The sequence below is a fragment of the Kogia breviceps genome, chromosome X, assembly GCF_026419965.1.
Source record: "Kogia breviceps isolate mKogBre1 chromosome X, mKogBre1 haplotype 1, whole genome shotgun sequence".
In the NCBI taxonomy this organism is placed as follows: domain Eukaryota; kingdom Metazoa; phylum Chordata; class Mammalia; order Artiodactyla; family Physeteridae; genus Kogia; species Kogia breviceps.
The window spans coordinates 93087549-93106632 of record NC_081330.1 but is presented as its reverse complement, the minus strand read 5'-3'; the positions used below and the strand labels follow the sequence as shown (position 1 = coordinate 93106632).

General features: G+C 39.0%; 1 protein-coding gene across 2 annotated transcripts in view; it reads left to right on the top strand.

Moving 5' to 3' along the window:
- ZNF81 (zinc finger protein 81) overlaps positions 1-19084 on the top strand; it is a 75724-nt gene that overhangs the window by 46296 nt on the left and 10344 nt on the right. Inside the window, exon 4 of one of the 2 annotated variants that reach the window (XM_059051204.2) lies at positions 6951-7046. In XM_059051204.2, the coding sequence (XP_058907187.1) occupies positions 6951-7046 (96 nt within the window). Of the gene's footprint in view, positions 1-6950; positions 7047-13028; positions 13051-19084 lie in introns of those variants that run through there. The other variant, XM_067024135.1, reaches the window with a different exon arrangement.

Here is a 19084-nt window from a genome sequence, read left to right as displayed (position 1 = left end):
AAGACATACAAGGAAAAGATGACCATGTGACTGGAGCGATGCATCTATAGGACAAGAAATGCCTGAGGCCACGAGAAGCCAGGAGTGAGGCATGGAACAGTTCCCTCCCTAGCACCTTCAAAAAGAGCATGACCTGGCTTACACCTTGATTTTAGACTTCTGGCCTCCAGAACTTCAAGACAGTAAATTTTTGTTGTTCTGAGCCACCCAGTTCGTGGTACTTTGTTACAACGGCCCTAGGAAACTAGCACAGCTTTCTGTACTGGGAAGTGGGGTGCTTCCGTAACAAATACCTACAAAAACCATGGAGGTGGCTTTGGAATTGGGCAATGGGTAGAGGCTGGAAAGATTTTCAGGTGCTTGATAGAAAACATCTAGATTGCCTCAGAGAAACTGTTGGTAGAAATAGGAGTGTTAAAGGTGTTTTTGGTGAGGTCTCAGATGGAAGTGAGGAACATATAATTGGAAACTGGTGGAAAGGTGATTCTTATTATAAAGTGGCAGAGAATTTGGCTGAATTGTGTTCTCTTGGGTAGAAAACAGAAGTCGTGAGTGATGAATTTGGATATTTAGCTGAGGAGATTTCTAAGCAAAGTGTTAAAGGCAAGGCTTGGTTTCTGCTTCATACTTACAGTAAAATGCTAGAGGAAAGAGAGAAATTGCAGAAGGAATTGTTAGTAAAAAGGAGCTAGAATATGAAGATTTGGAAAATTCTCAGCCTATCCATACTGCAAAATATAAGAAGGTGTACTCTGGAAAGAGCACCAAGGGTGTGGCTGGACAACCAGTTGCTAAAAAGATTAGGTATATGATTTGTGGATCCAATCAACTATCTTAGGAGAAATGCTGCCAGCTTGGGCTGAAGAGGACAGAGGCAGGGAAAATGGAAGGAAGGCTGGGGTTCTGGGATTCTACAGACAGGAAACAGTCCAGTAAAGCTATTTGGCTGTGAACACCCTTCAAGAAAAGGGATGAATGACCCCCAAAATGGTGCAAAAGCCAGCAGGGCTGTCACTGCCATCACAGGCCCAGAGGGCACAGACTGGGAAGATGCAGGGTGACTGGCTGTCACCTCTTTGTTTCCAGAAGGTGAGCCACCTAATTGTTTCCAGAGCTAAGAGGGCAGGGCCACCACCCAGGTGTGAGGTCGCCACATCTGATCTGAAGTCACACCTCTTAACATGCTCTCTTGAACTCTCTCTTCAACTGTCCCTTATGGTACTTGTTGACTATCAATTTTAAGCCAGTATTTAGCCTTAGACGGAGTTTATCGCCCACCTTGGGCACATTCTCAAGCAACACGACTCTGGGAGGACCCAGTCTCAGTGCTCCAAGGGTGGCTCCTGGCCTCACACCATCCACAGGCTGGGCCTCCATCATAAGGACTTGGGCCCCTTACGAGCAGCACTGGGAAGCAGGTGTTGTCCCTCCTTTTGTTTATGGAAGAGCCAGACACAAAAACTTACTCTTCAAGACCTTAGAAGGGATATATCAACATGCCCCACACCACTGGACCCCTAGAAATTTCACTGCGATAGAAGACCACTAAATTTTTGTCAGATTTATTTCCCACCTTCTGACACACAAATGTCTTATCCATAAGTCTAGAGTAGTTGCTCCTCCTTGTTCACTAGGTCTAATGAGCATAGGATCATCCATGTAATGGACTGATGTGATGTCCTGTGGAAGGGAAAGTTGATCAAGATCCCTGCAGACTAAATTATGACATAGGACTGGAGAGTTGATCTGCCTCTGAGGTAGGACAGTGAAGGTGTATAGCTGGCCTTGCTAACGGAGAGAAAACTGCTTCTTCTGGTCTTGACTAATAGGTATTTTTTTTTTAAAAGCATTTGCCAGATAAATAGCTACATACCCGGTATCAAGGAGTGTGTTCATTTGCTCAAGCAACAAAACCGTATCTGGTACAGAAGCTGCTGTTGGAGTCACTACCAGGTTGAATTTATGATAGTCCACTGTCTTCTGCACAGGCCAGATAGGCACGGTGAATAGGGATGTAGTGCAACCACCACCCTGCATCCTTCAGGTCCTTGATGATGGCAGTAATCTCTGCAGTCCTTCAGGAATGCGGTACTGCTTTTGGTTTACCATTTTCTGAGGTAGAGGCAGTTCTAGTGGCTTCCACTTGGCATTTCCCACCATAAAATGCCTCACTTCATAGGTCAGGAAACCAATATGGGGATACTGCCTGTTGCTGATTATGTGTATTCCAGTTATGCATTCCTAGACCAGAGAAATAACCACAAGATGGGTTTGGGGATCCACTGAGCCCACTGTGTGTGATGGACCTGAGCGAAAACTCCATTGATCACTTCACTTTTATAAGTGAAGGCCCCTACGTGGTCTGGTGGGCCACAGTGATGTTTTGGGTCTTTTGGAATCAGTGTCAGTTCAGTGCCAGGGTCCCGTGATGTCTGGTAAGCCTCATTGTTTTTTTCCCTAATGCACAGGTACCCTGTAAAGGGCTCTAGGTCCCTTTAGGGAAGGTTGGGAGAAAGGTTAGTAGTATAAATTTTGGCAGTGTCATGGGTTCCTTCCTTCAGGGACCCAGCTTCCCCTTCATTCAAAAGTGTTCATTACGGGTATATATACTGGCTCAAGTCTGAGAATTGATTGAGGAGCCAGGACTCTGTGTTTTGATGTTTCAAGTTAGACTTCTGTTCATTTGACCTAGGACTCTTCTCCTTATACAGATCAAGTAAGAATTTAGTAGATTGCCCACCTATTTCTTTTCTAGGGATGTCAGGATCAACTAGCCAACCCCATAGATCTCTGTGAATTGGACTGTTGTTTTTTTTTTTTTTTTTTTTTTTTTTGCAGCACAGAAAGTTTGGTTTATTTCTAATGTATATTAAAGACATGTATGCATTTTTTTCCTATTTGACAGTAGTATGGTATATGAGAAAGAAGTTTAAATCTCCACCCGGCCACTTGTTGAATGAATAACTAAGCCTCTTACTAGCTATGTGATTTTGGAATTTTACCTCTCTGAGCCTCAGTTTCCTTATCTAAAGAGACTAAGAGGAGAGTTATTTTGAAGATGAAATGAATGAATTTATCTAAAGTGCCTAGGGCAGTGTCTGGTACATAATGAATACTCAGTATTCTTTTATTTCCCCTTTCCTTGCTCTTAATTTGTTGATATGTCTGTCTGTGAGCAGATGAGCCACTCTGTAACAGGTGTTATATTTAATGCTATTCCCCCTATTCTCATATAGTGTTAGAGAGAAGGATAAAGAGGTATAGACATATAACACATAAATATATGAGTATGTAGCATAGTTTCATAAATATCTGAAAACTGTTCTTTGCTAAATGTTCATATACTGTTTTTATCCTGCTTTTCTTAGACTGTCCTAACTCTGCTGCCTTGAAAGAAGGTTATCTCTTAAGTAATGGAACACTAAGATAAAGGTTTGTTTTGAAAGATGTCTGAAGTCTAATGAGTAGGAGAATGAATTAAAACAGTATTATAAAAATTTCTACTCTTATGTGTGAATCGGACTTTCCTGATTACTGCTTTGACCCCGTGATAACTGCATCCACCTTGCATTTGACAACTCAATGCCTCCGTTTGGCCCCTGCCACCCCAGGATCCAATTACTCCCATTGCATTTAGGTTTCCCAGTTCACTGGCAGAAGTTCCCACTGAAATTTCTGACCTACAGCAAAGAGCAATCACAGATTACCCGGAGCCCCTTCACAAATTTATTAGTCACAGTCATCATGACAGGTGTGTCTCTGGACCCTCCCAGTGTGAGTGAGCAGACCTTCCACAATAAATCCACTCTAACATTCCAATCTCCCTAAGCCTTTGGTTGCCTTCCTCTGTAGTACACCAAAGTAGTCCTGGCATTTCAGCTGCATTTAGTGTGGGCCATGTCTTGGTCCATGTTTCAACCAACCAGCCAAACACACTGTTTCAGCCCTTCCTAACCCCTCAAGTGGCAACATTACATTCAGAATCTGCTTAGTGTACACATATCAGTAATTTTGGCCTGATCCAACTTTATGTTCTTTCCGTTATCCCACACTCTTAATATCGATTTCCACACATATTCCCCAGATTTCTGTCTGTATAGATGGGACAAATCGTGCAGTTCTTTTGGAGTATCTCACACCTCCTCATGGGTCACACTCTGTACCTCACCCTTGGGCCTTGATGAGATTAAGTCTAGTTATAGGTCTGGAAGCAAAGAAGGGTGGTAGGAATAGGTCCTGAGGGGAACCAACAGTACCTTACAAGGCAAGTCCCTCAGGGGAGCCCACTGCAGGCTCCTCTGGCAGAGGAGGGTTAAACTTCTCAGTTGAGGGTAAAAGGGCTGCTTCTACTGGCAAAGACTCATCTGAATTTAGAAGTTCAGTGTCCTCATATGTCTCCATTCCAGTTTTCAGGATCCTGTTCCTTCCTCATCAATGCTCTCCTTTAACAGCAGACACTCTGTGAGGTTGGGAATTCAATTTGTGTTGTAATTTAGCCACTCACAGGATGAGACTCTGGGTTTGGTTTTCAGCCATCTCAGTCTGCAGCTACAGGAGCTAAGTGTTACTTTCAGGACAGACAGAGAAATTTTCAGGTCACTTATGCGATGCATGATCTGGAAAATCAAATCCCTGAGCTCATCCTTTGCTTTCCCCACTTCATCCAGCGCAATTAGGAGCAACCAGGCAATCTTATTATACTTGGAAGTTTGACAGAAATTTCCAAGGTATCAAATACAAGGTTATCCAGAACCTCACTTCTTAAAAGCATTTGATTAGGAGTACCCAGTGTTGATATTTTGCATATCTCTATTGCCAAGTCACACCAGGGACTATTAGTGCCCTCCTTACTACTGAAATAGAGTCATTAGTGCTTTTGAATCTAATCAGAATAAGGAACCAATTCCAGAAATCCCATAACTAATTCAGAAAACTCATCCTTGAGATTCTGTTCCTCTAGAGCCACTCTCAGTACCAAACTCTGTTTTATGGTTCTGCAGAGAAATAGAACCAATAGGATATGGGTATATACATATAGAGAGTATACACATACACGTATGCACACTTGTGTACATAAATACAGAGTAGGGGGGAGAGATTTATTTTATTTTAAGGAACCAGCTCACCCAGTTGTGGGGACTGGCAAGTCTGAAGGGCAGGCCAGCAGTCTGGAAATTCAGGTACGAGTTGAGGTCGAAGTTTTGAGTCTGAAATCCACAGGGCAGGCCACGGACTGCAAACTAGGCAGATTTCTTATGTCGCAGTCCTGAAGCAGAATTCCTTTTTCCACTACCCGTTCTTTGTTCCCTTTGCTCTCAGCAAGCACCTCAGCTGCTTGTGGATTTTTACCAAGTGGGATGACCCAAAACTTTATTTCTGAAGGGTCTGGCCCATTCGTAGTGCTGCCTGAGTTGAACTGTTGTAGTTTTCCATTGACTTTAATCACAGGGCATGATAGTATGCCTTATGGGGTCTCCTGTATTCTAGACATACTTTTCTTTACCTCCATCATGATATAGCAGTCCAATTTCCCCTTGGTAGTCAAGATCAACCACCGCAGCCAGCACAGTAACTCCCTTCCTTGCCTGTTGAGTCAGAGGCATGAAGAGACCAAGATGTCCAGGTGGCAGGCTTAACTTCCAGTTCAATGGAATCATTGTTGTGTCCCTCGGTGGAAGTGTTCCTCCCTTTGGAACTAAAACGTGTAGAACAGCAGAGCATAAGGTTGTGGGTACAGGAAGCAAAATTTTTGCTAATGGGTCACTAGTGGTAATAGTAAGTGGTGCCACTCCTGGCCCAGGGCTGAGTGGGTGGGGCTACCACCCTGCTGGGCTTGGAGGACAGAGTGTTGTACCAATGAGAATTATTGTGAAGCCTTAAAATCTAATGGAATTTGCCCTGCTAGTTTTCAGACTTGCTTGAGACCTCCCATCCCTTTTTAAATTCTAATTTCTCCCTTTTGGAATGGGAGTATCTATTCTCTGCCTGTCCCACCACTGTATTTTGGAAGCAGATAACTCATCTGTTTCCACAGGTTTGCATGGAGAGGAATGTTGTCCCAGAATGACTCATACTCAAGTCTCACCTGTAAGATTTGGATGATTTAGATGATGTGATTTGAGACTTTGAGTTGATGTTTAGATGAGATTTTAGACATAAGAGCTGATGCTGGGATGATTAAGACTTTGGGGGATACTGGGATGGGGTTAATGTATTTTGCACATGGGAAGGACATGAATTTTGGGGCATCAGAGGGCCGGCTCTTATGGGTTGAATTGTGTCCCCTCAAAAAAAAGATATGTTGAAATTTTAGCCCCCAGTACCTCAGAATGTGCCCTTATTTGCAAATAGTAATCTTTACAGAGGGGATCAATTTAAGATGAGGTCATTAGTGTGGGCCCTAATTGAGTGGTATCCTTACAAAAAAGGGAAATTTGGGCACCGAAGTAGGCACACATAGAGGGAAGACAATGAGAAGAGACACACAGGGAGAAGACAGCCATGGGACTGAAGTAAAATACTTTTACAAGCCAAGGAATGCTAAAGATTTTTGGCAAGTACAAGTGCTAGAAGATGCAAGGAAGGATTCTCCCCTATATCTGCCAGAGAGAACATGACCCTGCTAACACCTTGACTTCAGATTTCTAGCCTCCAGAAATATGAGACAATACCTTCCTATTGTTTTAAGCCACCCAGTTTTCAGTACTTTGTTAGAGCAGCCCTAGGGAACTAACACAGAACCTCGGAGAGACTGCTTCCATCCTCAGCTGCTGAGTGCTCTGAGGCATCTGAAGTGTGTGATGGTGTCATCCTTGATTGGTCTGAGACTCTCCAGTCCCTTTGCACCTTTGCGCTTATTACTCTTTTCCCAATGAAATGTGGTCACTTTTCCAGAGAACAAATGGAAAGCAATTAGCTGGACCCCATTTTCTATCATTTCCTGTTAACAGGGTGTGAAATTCCCAAGCCAGAGGTCATCTTCAAGTTGGAGCAAGGAGAGGAGCCTTGGACGTTGGAGGAGGAAACCCCACATCAGAGCTGCTCAGGTGAGCGAGTGTGATCCGGGCAGAAGGGAGACATGGAAATACTTGAGGCTGATACTTTTAAAAGGCTATGATTGCTACCCTTCTTTTTTGTTTGTTTCTTTTACATCTTTATTGGAGTATAATTGCTTTACAATGGTGTGTTAATTTCTGCTCTACAACAAAGTGAATCAGCTATACATATACATGTATCCCCATATCTCTTCCCTCTTGCATCTGCCTCCCTCCCACCCTCCCTATCCCACCCCTCTAGGTGGTCACAAAGCACCAAGCTGATCTCCCTGTGCTATGCAGCTGCTTCCCACTGAAGGTACAAAACTTTAGAAACTTCTTGAAAATAGATAACATTGGCCTCTCTGGTACCAAATTGCTCTCTCCCTTTATTTCCCTTACTGTTATCAACTGTCTTCTTGGCTTGGCTTTCCTCCAGGAGAATTGCTGCAATATGTATAGCCTCGATCATATGACAGGCTCCCTCAGTATGGATCTGGTTTTCTTGGATATTCTCTCCTTCCATCACATTTTTATGCTTTAGTACCGAAACCCCATTCCCAGGGTCTTAGATCCTTATTATATACATTCAGGTTTTAATGGATTTTCCATCTTTGAAGATCAGTTGGTTGCCTCACTCCTGTTCTCCCTGGTGCCCTATTACCTTCTTCTCCATCTCATTTTCATCTTCTCACTCTAAGATACTAATAAACTGTCATCTACAACCAGCCTCACCTTCTTTTCTCTTTGTAGGTATTGCCTTTAGATTCCTCACTTCTCTCCACCTTCCGTATCTCACGCCTCTCTCCCATCTTCTGACTTTATGATCACTGTCACCTAACATTTTTTTCTTTTAAAATCAGCTTTATTAACATATAATTTACATACCATAAAATGTATCAATTTTAAGAGTACAGTTTGCTGAGTTTTGACAAAGGTACACACTGATATAACCACCACCCCAATCATGACATATTACATCCCATCACGCAGAATGCACCTTAATGTCCCTTGAAGTTAATACTCAACACCACTTCGGCCCCAGGCAACCATTGGCATGCTTTTTGTTATTATAGATTAGATTTGTCTTTATTAGGGTTTCATATAAATGGAATCATACTGTATATACCCTTTTGGGTCTGACTTTATTTGTTCAGCATCATGATTTTGCAATTCATTCATGTTATTGAGTGTATCACTAATTTGTTCCTTTTAAATAGTGAATACTATTCCATGGTATGACTATACTGTAATTTGTTTATCTCTATACCTGTTGATAACAGGTGGTCATTGTTTGGTTATTATGAATAAAGCTGCAGTGAACATTCTGATATGTCTTTGTGTGAACATATGTTTACATTTCTCTTGGGTAAATACCTAGGAGTGGAGTTGCTGGTATAATATAATCAGTGTTTGCTTACCTTTCTTATAATTTCTTATAATTGCCAAACTGTCTTCCAAAGTGGCTGTATTATTTTACATTACTAACAGCAATACATGAGAATTTCTGTTGCTCCAAATCCTCACCAACACTTGCTATCATCAGTCTCTTTAATCTTTGCTGTTATAGTGGATGTGTAATGGTTATATCATTATGATTTTAAGTTGCATTCCTCTGATGAGTAATGATGTTAAGTATCTTTTCATGTGCTTATTGACCATTTGTACATTTTTTGTGAGTTGTCTATTCAAATATCTTTCCCAATTTTTATTGGGTTGTCTGTCTTCTTTTTATTGAGTTTTAAGAGTTGTTTATATTTGCTCAATACAACTCCTAAGCCAGATATATGTATCACCGATATTTTGTTCCAATCTGTGCCTTGCAATTTTAAAAAATATTTTTTAACTTTTATTTTATATTGGAGTATAGACGGTTAACAATGCTGTGATAGTTTCAGGTGCACAGCAAAGTGACTCAGCCATACATATACATGTATCCATTCTCCCCCAGCCTCCCCTTCCATCTAAGCTGCCACATAACATTGAGCAGAGTTCCCTGTGCTATACAGTAGGTCCCTGTTGATTATCCATTTTAAATATAGCAGTGTATACATGTCAATCCCAAACTCCCTAACTATCCCTTCCCTCCACCCTTCCCCCCACTGGTAACCATAAGTTCATTCTCTAAGTCTGTGAGTCCATTTGTGCCTTGCCATTTTATTTTCTTACTGGTGCCTATCAAAAGGCAAATGTTTTAATTTTGATGGAGTCTAATTTATCATCTTTTTCAAACTTTTAGTATTTTTTGTGATCTGTTTAAGACATCTTTGCCTAGTACAAGGTCACAAAGATTTTCTCATATTTTCTTCTATAAGTTTTATTATTTTAGCTTTTTCAGTTTAGGTCTTTGATCCATTTTGTGTGTTTAATGTAAGGATTGATGTTCATTTTTTTCAATACGATATTCAGTTCTAGAACCATTTGTTGAAGAGACTTTTTTCCCACTGAATTTCCTAGGCACATTTATTAAGATCAATTGATTTCATATATGTGAACATATTTCTGGATTCTCTATTCTGTTCAATTGATCTATATGTCTTTCTGTTTTAAAATGAAGGTTTTATTATTATTTAGGTATGGTGAGGTCAACAGATCCAGAGACAACTGCCATTGAAAATAGTTGGTAACTCACAGTTCTCAAGAGGAGGCGGCATGCAACACCATGTAGGGGTCAATCAGGAGGTAGAAGTTGTGAGGAGGAAGCGTGGGCAAGAGACTTTATTGTGATTTTCATGGAAATAATGGGCGAGCCAGAGTAATCAGGCTAGGGAGGTTTAGAATTAGCTAGTTTGAGTAATTTCAGCGGGCTCTGGGGTGTCAGGACTGTCCTTAGTTGCCTGGTACCCAGCCCTGAGGTGATTTGGGCATGGGGCTAGTGGCTCAACCTGTGAGATCGTGATGAAGGAGATAATTGGTGGATATGGGCTCTGGATTGGTTGTTTTGCATATGAAAGGCATCCTTACAGGGAAGTCATTTACTGCCTCTAGGAAATAACTAGCCCTCGGAGGGGCAGTCTCCAGGATTAGCAAGGCATCAGATGCCAGAGCATCAAGAATACAGAAAATAAGAAAATATAGTTAATACACTGTCCTTTTGCCAGACCCATACTTAATTACTGTAGCTTTTATAATGAGTCTTGAAGTCAGATGGGGTAAGTTCTCCAGCTTGGCTTTTTTAAAAATTACTTTGGCTCTTCTAGATCATTTGCATTTCCATATAAATTTTATAATCAGTTTGTAATTTTTTTGAAAAAGCTTGCTGGGATTTTGGTATTAATTCTGTAGATCAATTTAAGGAGAACTGGCATCTTAATAATATTGAGTCTTCTAATCCATGAATATGGCAACTTTCTACATCTATTTAGCTTTGATTTCTTTCAGCAGTATTTTATAGCCTTCTGTTTAGAAGTTTTATGTATCCTCCATTAAATTTATCCCTAAGTATTTAATGTTTTTTGATACTATTATAAATGGCATTTAAAAAAAATTCAGGGGCTTCCCTGGTGGCGCAGTGGTTAAGAACCCGCCTGCCGATGCAGGGGATACGGGTTCGTGCCCCGGTCCGGGAAGATCCCACATGCCGCGGAGCGGCTGGGCCCGTGAGCCATGGCCGCTGAGCCTGTGCGTCCGGAGCCTGTGCTCCGCAATGGGAGAGGCCACAACAGTGAGAGGCCCGCGTACCACAGAAAAAAAAAAAAAAAAAATTCAGGTTGTTTATTGCTAGTATAAATTGCTAGTGATTTATTTTTGTACATTGACTTTGTATCCTGAGGCATTTCTAAATCCACCTATTAGTTTTCTTGTAGGTTCCTTGGGGTTTTTCATGTAAGTAATCATCACTTTAAGGGTACTTTTACTTCTTCCTTTCCAATCTCATGATTTTTATTTCTTTTCCTTTCTTTATTTCACCTTCAATTCGATGTTGAATAGAAGTGTTGAACATGGGCATGCTTGCCTTGTTCTGATATTTGGGGCAGGAAGTTCATACCATGAAGTATGATGTTAGCTGTAGGTGTTTTGAAGCTGCCCTTTATCAGGTTATGTAAGTTCTTTCTAATCCTAGCTTATTGAAGATGTTTTCTCTTATGGTTACATGTTGGATTTTGACAAGTGCTTTTTCTTCATCTTATTACAGTGATCATATGATCACTTTTTTTGTTAATATGTGAATTTATTTATTGATTTTCAAATGTTAAATTGACTTTGAATTTTTGAGATAAATACTAGTTGATTTTGATTTATTACCCTTATTATATCAATGCATTGTTGGATTCTATTTACTGATTTTAAAAATATTGGCATTTTTCATGAGTGATATTGGTTTGTAGTTTTCTCTTTTTTTGCAATATCTTTGTCAGGTTTCGGTATTAGGGTTATGCTGACCACAAAAAAAAAAATGAGTTGTGAAGTTTTCCCTTCTCTATTATCTGAAATAGTTTGTGTAAGATTGTTACTTCTTTTTTTACTGTTTCATGGAATTCACCAGTGAAACCATCGGGCTTGGCATTTTCTTGATGAGAAAGTTTTAATAAATTCAATTTCTTTAATAGACATAGGGCTATTCAGATTTTCTGTTTCATCTTTGGCAGACGTAGTAAGTTGTATTCTTTAAGGAATTTGTCTATTTCCTTTATGTTGTCTAATTTAATTCTGTCGTGGTCTGAGAAAAGAATATATTTAGCTGTTGATGGGTGTTGTGTACTAATATTATATGTATATATATATAACCTCTATATATATAGATTTAAAGTTGTGTGTTGTTGAGATCTGTTGCTTTATGGAATTATATTCTACTTGTTCAATCAATTATTTGTAATTATAGGGGATAAAAACTGACAAGGAGATTTTAAAGTTTATATGGATATATAAAGGACCTAGAATAGCCAACACAGTCTTGAGAAAGAAAAGGTATGAAAGATTTACACTACCTAATGTTCAGATTTACTATAAAGCTACAGTAATTCAGACAGTGTAGTATTGATGTAAGGACAAATAGATATATAAATGGAACAAAAGAGAGTCCAAAAATAGACCCACATGTATATGGACAACTGAGTTTTGAGAAAGGTGCAAATACAATTCAGTGGGAGAAAGGAATATCTTTTGAACAAATTGCACTTGAACAAATGGATGTTAGTATCAAATGGAAGGAAAAAACCTTGACCCAAACCTCACACCATATACAAAAATTAACACGAGCCATAGTAGGACTGAATTGTTTCTATTGGACCAACCCATCTAACAGATCAAAACTGTTAATTCTGGAAAATATATTTTAAAAACTACTGAAGACACTGGAGAGTGACCAAAAGAACATTTTTCTAGGTCATCATATATAGAGTAATTTTGGATTGTATCTTGAACATTATCAGTGTTTGTTATAGTAACACTATATTCTGTTACACTGTTCTGTGTTTTTTCATAGTAGTCAATTAACCAGGTTATACTCAAATCGGAGATGCTGTCTCACCTAAGGTGGATAGCAACTCAGATCTCTGTTCAGACTTCCTCTAACTTCTGACTTCTCTCCAAAATCTGCTTGCTTTTATTCACTCTACCAATACATGTTTTGTTTTGTTTTTCTAGAGCTTACAGTTACTGTCTGTAGAAGAATTTTTGTTTAGGAGGTTACTTCTCCATACTAGAAGTGGAACTCTTACAATTGATCCTTGTACATTTACCCTGTATTCTGAGACCTTGCTAATAAATTCACTCATTAATTCTAGTGAGTCTTTTTGTAAGTTCCTTAAAATGTTCTTTATCCATTATCATGTCTTTTGATAATTTCCTTTTTAGTTTACATGCCCTTTATTTTTATTTTATCTTGCTCCCATTCTGAAGGCAAAGGCTTTCAGTCTTTCAGCATTAAGTATATTAGCTGTGGTTTTCCTTAGATGCCCTTTATTAATTTGTGGCAATTTATTTTTATTCCTAGTTTGAAGAGTTTTTAACACGAATGGATATGAGATTTTCCAAATGCCTTTTCTGCATTTACTGAGATGAACATTTTATTCTGGTAATGTGATGAATTTCACTGATTTTCAGATGTTAAACTGACCTTGCATTCCCAGGATAAACCTTACTCGATCATGATGTATTATCTTCTTTCATGTATTTCTTGATTCAATTTGCTAATATTTGGTAAGGATTTTTATCTCTTTGTTTCTGAGAGATATTAATCTTTAGTTTGGGGGGATTTTTTCACTTATAACATCTTTGATTTCAGTATCATGTTAATGCTAACCTCATAAAATGAGTTGAAATTCCATGCCTGCTCTGTCTTCTGGAAGAGTTTGTGTAAAATTGCTATATTTGCTAGGATTTTTCAATGTTCACTCCTCTGTTTGGTGAGTTTGTATAAGATTGCTTTAAATTTTATAATTTTTCCTTAAATATATGATAAAATTTACCAGTGAACTCATCTGGGTCTGAAGTTTTCTTTGTGGGATTATCTTTAATTTCAAATTCAGTTTCTTTAATAGATATAGGGATGTTCACATTTTCTATTTCTTCTTGTTTTCATAATTTTTCTTTCAAGGAGTTTGTGCATTTTATCTAAGTTGTCAATATTTGACATTCAGTTGTTTCATAATATTCCTGTATTATCATTTTAGTGTCTGTTGTATCTTCAGTAATGTGCCCTCTTTCTCTGAAATTGATAAAATTTCAATTCAACAGGATTACAAAAATATAAATTTCTGTGCACTTAATAACACAGCCTCAAAATATATAAAGAAAATATGGATTATACTAAAAGGAAAGATAAAATACATAATCATAGTTGGAGATTTTGACATACCTATCTCAGTAATTGATTTTTGTCTGTTTATAGACAGAAGAATTGGTAAAGTTGTAGAGGATTTGAACACGATAAACCAGTATGACCTAACTGACATACATAGGTCACTACATCCCACAACTGTAAATTACACATTCTTTTCAAGTGCATGTGGCACACTGACCAAAATAGACCCTATTTTGGGACATAAAGCTAATTGCAACAAATTTCAAAGGATTGAAATCATACATTATATGTTCTCTAGCTACTGTTGAAATAAATCAGAACTCTGAACAAAGAGACAATTAGAACATATCCAAATGTTTAGAAAGTAAGCAGCATATATACACATAGCTCATAAGTCAAAGAAAAAACCACAATGGAATTAGAAAATATTTTGAGCAGAATGATAATGAAGATATGACACATCAGAACTTGTGGGATGAAGCTGAAGTACCACCCAGATAGAAATTTATTGCTTTAGATCAAGATGGTAGAATAGGAAAATCCTGAGCTTATCTCCTCCCACAGCTACACAGAGAACAACTAACTATCTCTGAGAATGACATAAAGACTAGCAGAACAGATTTTCTACAACTAAGGATATAAAGAAAAGGCCACATTGAGATATGTAGGAGGGGCAGAGACACAGTCTATTCAGAACACACACACCCAGTGTGATGACGCACAGGCAAGAAGGTATCATAACTGCAGAGTTCCCCCTTGAAAAGTGAGGGGTCCGGGCTTCCCTGGTGGCGCAGTGGTTGAGAATCTGCCTGCCGATGCAGGGGACACGGGTTCGTGCCCCGGTCCGGGAAGATCCCACATGCCGCGGAGTGGCTGGGCTCGTGAGCCATGGCCGCTGAGCCTGCACATCCGGAGCCTGTGCTCTGCAACAGGAGAGGCCACAACAGTGAGAGGCCCGCCTAGCACAAAAAGGAAAAAAAAAAGAAAAGTGAGGGGTCCAAGCCCCATGTTGCACTCCCCAGCCCAGAATACCTGCACTAGGAAGACAAGTCCCCCAACATCTGGCTTTGAAAACCAGTGGGGCTTACATCTTGGAAAGCTGGAGGGCTGTCAGAAACTACGACTCCACTCTTGAAGGGCTCACATACAGACTTACTCTCTCTGAGCCTCATTGCAGAGGCAACAGCTTGAAAGTTCCTAAGTTATATGAGAATGAGATTCACTGACTAATTTTAGAGCATGTGCCAGAGGGGCAGGGATCTAGTGGAACTTTCTCTAGGGACAGAAGTGCTAGTGCATTTTTTTTACTCTCCTTCCACCTAGCTGGCCTGGTGCCGGCAGGTACCATTTCTGTCACTCTCCCACTCTCCATTAGCCTCACTAACACCATGCACCCAGTGTTCCTCTAAGGACCCACCCTACTCCACCCAGTGGACAGCCTCAGCTGGCCCCAATGCCCCCCCCAAAGTGGGTCCTGCTCCAGGGGGCCATTCCACCCTCCAGCGTGCTCACAGCAATCATGGCCCAACCACAACAGGTGAGTACATGCAGCCCACACAGAGGATACCCCTGGAGCACCTGGTTCTGGTGACCAGGGGTGGATTGTATCACTGGATATTAAGAAGATATTATGATCAACTTTATGCTAACAAATTTGATAACTGAGATGAAATGGACACAGTCCTAGAAAAACACAAGTTATAAGAAATGTCACAAACAGAAAGAGAAAAATTTTAGTAGTCTTTTTATCTATTAAAGAAGTTTAATCTAGAATTTAAAATCTCTCTCCATTGGTGAATTTTTCCTGTCGTTTAAAGAAATAATACCAGTATCGTACAAGTTCCTTTGGAGAACAACAAAAACAAAAAATAACATTTTCTACCTCATTTGATAGTAAATTGAACTATATTCGAATAAAAAATTACTCTTCTTCCAAAGGTATCATCATGGTCAGAATGGTGGTCACCTCTGGAGGTCAGTAATTGACTGGGAAGGACCACAAGGAAACTTCCTGAGATAATTAAAATATTTTATATTTTCATCTAGGTGGTGGTTACATGGGGTATTAAAAAACTCATGAGTTCTACATTTACCATCTGCACTTTACTGTATAGAAATTATACCTCAATAAATGAAGAATTTCTTATGCAGATCATCTTATGAGCCTGTGAGATTATTCCTTGGGGATATTTATATAGGAATGGTATTGCTTGATCATTGGAGTATACATGCTGTACACAAGTGTGCCCATTTCACCACATCTATGCCAGTACTTGGCATTATCCAGATTTCTTATTTTGTGGCCAGTCTAATGAATATAAAGTGGTATTGTGGGGCTTTTTCCCCTTTTTAATATCTGTTATCCATTTGGGTTTCTTCTCCTGTGAATTTCTTGTTCCTATTATTTTATCTTGTCTAACCATATAGTTTTTTTTCTATTCTTGACTTGTACCTAATTTGCTCACTTCCTTTTCCATTGAGCTTTTCCCCTCAACAGAGATGCCACTGGCTATGGATGTTGTTTACTGTCTTCTGGATATTTGTTCCCGTAGTAATTAATTCAAAAGATTCTTCCATTCTGAACACTTAAGCTTTTTATTTGTATTCTTATGACTTCCATATTGGCACCACTAGTTGCTATATTATAACTGGGCTTTAGTACCACACTTACCTACATATTAGACAATTCCCAGAGAATATTCTACTTTATTCATCCTTATTTAGTATATGAGGAATTGGCATCATCATTGCCCAAATCAGGAATCTTCAACATTCCAAACTTTGTCAGATTCTGCTGTTTCTTCTTTCTTCCCTCTTAGCTATCTTCTCCTGCTCATTACTCTGTAATTCCTTTTTTTCCTTTTAAAAGAATACTATTTAGATATCCTCTCATCTTAACTCCTAGTATCATCACCTAGAGCAACTCTGTATTTTCATATGCTTGGATTACTCTGTTCCTAATGGGATTTGCAGATTCCATTCTTGTTTCTAGTTCATCTTAAATGCCACTGATAGATTTCATTACCTGAGACACTGCATTTATATTTGCCATTAGCTTTAGGAAGTAAAGCTATTAATATTAAATATTAATTTTTTTGCAGTCCAAATGATTTTATTTTTCAAAATTTATTTTATTAAAGTATAGTTGATTTACAACGTTGTGTTAATTTATGTTGTACAGCACAGTGATTCAGTTATACATATATACTTTTTCATATTCTTTTCTGTTATAGTTTATCATAGGATATTGAATATAGTTCCCTGTGTCAATTACTCCATGTTATGTAATACATGACCAATAGCTCTTCTCTCAGTGCCACCTACAACATGGCCATTTATTTCCAATTAGAGTTGTATCTGTGCAGTTTCCTTAATTCATGCTTTCCTCATATTTCACCTTGTCTTTAATGCCTACCAAATATGAAGTTCGTCTCTGCATCTAGGCTCTTTATTATTTTGTGCTTTGCCTATCTAGGCAATAGACACTTACGTTTTGTTTCATCTCAGGTTATCGTCTATTCCATGAAACTCCCCTTACATACTCCAAAGTAATTTCTCTTTTCCGTTTCTGTTCCCCCATCACTCAGATGCTTCTGCCCCTAGTAGTTTTGAAAGTCCCTGAAAATAAGAGCCTGTATCTTATTTTCATTATCCAAATGCTAAGCACAAAGAAAATACCAGTATTAACTAATCACATTTTGGGGGGACAAGAATATGAGTATTTTGCTCTATTTCAGAAGGGTTTTTAAAAGTTCTACTGAGAGGAATTCAATGGAACATAGATTATAATTGGAAAGTAAAGACAATGGAATCAAATATTTAAAAGTTTACTGTCTATGCATTGTGTTTCTATTTTTAAAACATTTATTTATTTATTTTGGCTGCTATTATAAGTCTATTAAAATGATTAGCAAAATGAATAGCACATAGGGTGTCTGCTTCTGAGGTTCAGAGAAAAGTCTCACTAGCAATATCATCAGATTAATTTTCAAAATAAAAGACTCAAACTATTTGATGAAGCATACATACATTTTTTTTTGTGGTACGCGGGCCTCTCACTGCTGTGGCCTCTCCCGTTGCGGAGCACAGGCTCCGGACGCACAGGCTCAGTGGCCATGGCTCACGGGCCCAGCTGCTCCACGACATGTGGGATCTTCCTGGACTGGGGCACGAACCTGTCTCCCCTGCACTGACAGGCGGATTCTCAACCACTGCGCCACCAGGGCAGCCTCCATACATACATTTTTAAATAGCACAAAAGAAGATGCTAAGCAGGAATGGAGGAAGAGGATATGAACATGTCCATTTATTTGGGAATAAACTGGACTTTTTTGAGGCATTTTTTTGAGTGGCAAAGAGAATGCCAGCTTGCATGTACAGTTCTTCCTACACCGATGACTCTCCATTTATATACTGTCCATTGAATCTGTGGGCTCAGGAAAGGTGTAGAGAAACTTTTTATTGCAGGAGAAAATTTTTTATGATGAATATTGGCGCTGGTGATCTAAATATTGTCCAATACAGCAGGGGGTTAGAAGTTAAGTTCTATTTACATTAGACATTTTATATACATTTAAGTGTTAAGTAAAGTGAGAAGTGAAGCCATCTCTAAAACCAAGCCTAGGAATCCAGGGCTTAATAACTTCCAAATAAAGTAAAGCCAAATGTGTGAGAATAAAATGCAACTTAAGAATAAGAGGAGGGAGAGGCCTTCAAGATAGCAGAGGAGTAAGACATGAAGATCACCTTCCTCCGCACAAATACATCAGAAATACATCTACATATGGAACAACTCCTACAGAACACCTACTGAACGCTGGCAGAAGACCTCAGACTTCCCAAAAGATATATATATATTTTTTTTTTTCCTTTTTCCCATGCGAAAATTCCCTTGTGAGTGTATATGTGTATGCTTCTTTGTGTGATTTTGGCTGTATAGCTTTGCTTTTCTGTTTGTCCTAGGGTTCTGTCTGTTACTTTTTTTCTTTTTTTAACTATACTTTTTAGCACTTGTAATCATTGGTGGATTTGTTCTTTGGTTGCTCTCTTCTTTCTTTTTTATTTTTTTAATACTTAAAAAATTTTTATTTTAATAACTATTTTATTTTTTCTTTCTTACTTTCTTTTTTTCTGCATTTTCTTCTGAGCCATTTGGCTGACAGGGTCTTGGTACTCGGGCCGGGTGTTATTCCTGTGCCTCAGAGGTGGGAGAGCCGAGTTCAGGACATTGGTCCACCAGAGACTTCCCAGCTCCACATAATATCAAATGGTGAAAGCTCTCCCAGAGATCTCCATCTCAATGCCA